This window comes from Bubalus kerabau, chromosome 1 (assembly GCF_029407905.1).
Source record: "Bubalus kerabau isolate K-KA32 ecotype Philippines breed swamp buffalo chromosome 1, PCC_UOA_SB_1v2, whole genome shotgun sequence".
Taxonomy (NCBI): domain Eukaryota; kingdom Metazoa; phylum Chordata; class Mammalia; order Artiodactyla; family Bovidae; genus Bubalus; species Bubalus kerabau.
The window spans coordinates 64172315-64174131 of NC_073624.1; the positions used below are offsets into that span (position 1 = coordinate 64172315).

Here is a 1817-nt window from a genome sequence, read left to right on the forward strand (position 1 = left end):
AGGGTTTACCCAAGCTCATGTCCACTGAGTCTGTGATGCCACCCAACCATCTCATGCTCTGTCATCCCCTTATCCTCCTGCCCTCAATCTTTCCCAGCATCAGGGTCTTTTCAAATGAGTCAGCTCTTCACATCAGGTGGCCAAAGTATTAGAGTTTCAGCTTCAAAATCAGCCTTTCCAATGAATACCCAGGCAAGACTGATCTCTTTTAGGATGGACTGGTTGGATCTCCAAATTAACATTTATAAAATAATTTCCTTTGGTCATTACTTATAAATAGACTGGGTGGCTCAGCCCACTGTAATATAGGAAATGTATCATTCAAATCAATAAGTAAAAACCATGGATGCTGGATGAGCCAAATAAGCAAGAGAGTGTTCATTATTGGCTGATGTCATTGAATTCTGCAGTTCAAATCTCTCTGACATTTACAGGTAGGTTTGGCAAAATCCAGGAGTCAATAATGAGAAACCACACCACTGTAACAGTATTCATTCTTCTAGGACTGACAGAAGATCCTCAGTTGCAAGTTTTGCTTTTTATTTTTCTATTTCTCACCTACATTTTGAGTATAACCGGAAATCTGACCATCATTACCCTAACACTAATAGATCCTCACCTTAAAACACCCATGTATTTTTTCCTCCAAAATTTCTCGTTCTTAGAAATCTCATTTACAACCTCCTGTATTCCAAGATTCCTATACAATATATCAACTGGGGACAGAACCATTACTTATAATGCATGTGTGATTCAATTATTTTTTGCATATCTTTTTGGGATAACTGAATTTTTTCTCTTGGCAACCATGTCATATGATCGCTATGTGGCCATCTGCAAACCCTTGCATTATATGACAATCATGAGCAACAAACTGTGCAAAACAATGATCATCTGCTGCTGGATGGTGGCACTTATGACTATCCTCCCACCACTCAGCTTAGGTTTTCATCTGGAATTCTGTGATTCTAATGTCATTGATCATTTTGCCTGTGATGCATCACCTCTCCTGAAGATCTCATGCTCAGACACATGGTTAATTGAGCAGATGGTAATAGCCTGTTCTGTACTGGTCTTCATCATCACTCTCATATGTGTAGTTTTCTCCTATGTATACATCATAAGAACAATTCTAAAATACCCTTCTCTTCAGCAAAGAAAAAAAGCCTTTTCTACCTGTTCTTCCCACATGATTGTACTTTCCATCTCTTATGGCAGCTGCATCTTCATCTATGTCAAACCATCTGCAAAAGAGGGAAATATTAACAAAGGTGTGTCACTGCTTATTTCTTCCATATCACCAATGCTGAATCCTTTTATATATACTTTGAGGAATAAGCAAGTTAAACAAGCCTTTAATGACTCACTGAAAAAAACTGCATTTCTCTTAAGAAAGTAAAATAAGCATGTTGATGAATCAACTGAAAGATACACATCTATCTTATAATTTACATAAAGCCAAGAGACTGTATTGTAACTTCTTAGCTTATAACCAAGCAGATTGACCTCAGAATCATTTAATCTTTAATTTTCCCTTCCATTCATATACTAAACAACTAATTATTGAATATTGCTTTATGAGAAACAAAATATATCATTCACAATTCTTTAATGAGAATCTACCATGACCAAGTCATTCCTTTTACTTCTTTAAGTGATTTTCCCAGACATTTCATAATATTGGTATAGGGAAGCCATTTTTATTGAATTATAATTGATATACAGTATTTATTACTTTCAAGTGTACAACAGAATGATTTTATATTTTTATACATGGTAAAATCATCACCACAATATGTCTAGCTGCAATCCATCTG

The 1817-nt window shown here is 35.7% G+C and overlaps 1 protein-coding gene across 1 annotated transcript; it reads left to right on the forward strand.

Moving 5' to 3' along the window:
* Nucleotides 1–463: 463 nt before the first annotated feature.
* Nucleotides 464–1399, forward strand: LOC129649495 (olfactory receptor 6C68-like). The gene has a single exon (XM_055576971.1). The coding sequence runs from the start codon at nt 464–466 to the stop codon at nt 1397–1399; it is 936 nt and encodes a 311-aa protein (XP_055432946.1).
* The last annotated feature ends 418 nt before the right edge of the window (nt 1400–1817 follow it).

Coding starts and splice junctions, on each gene's coding strand:
- LOC129649495 (XM_055576971.1), top strand. CDS start 464: ATGAGAAACCACACCACTGTAACAGTATTCATTCTTCTAGGACTGACA.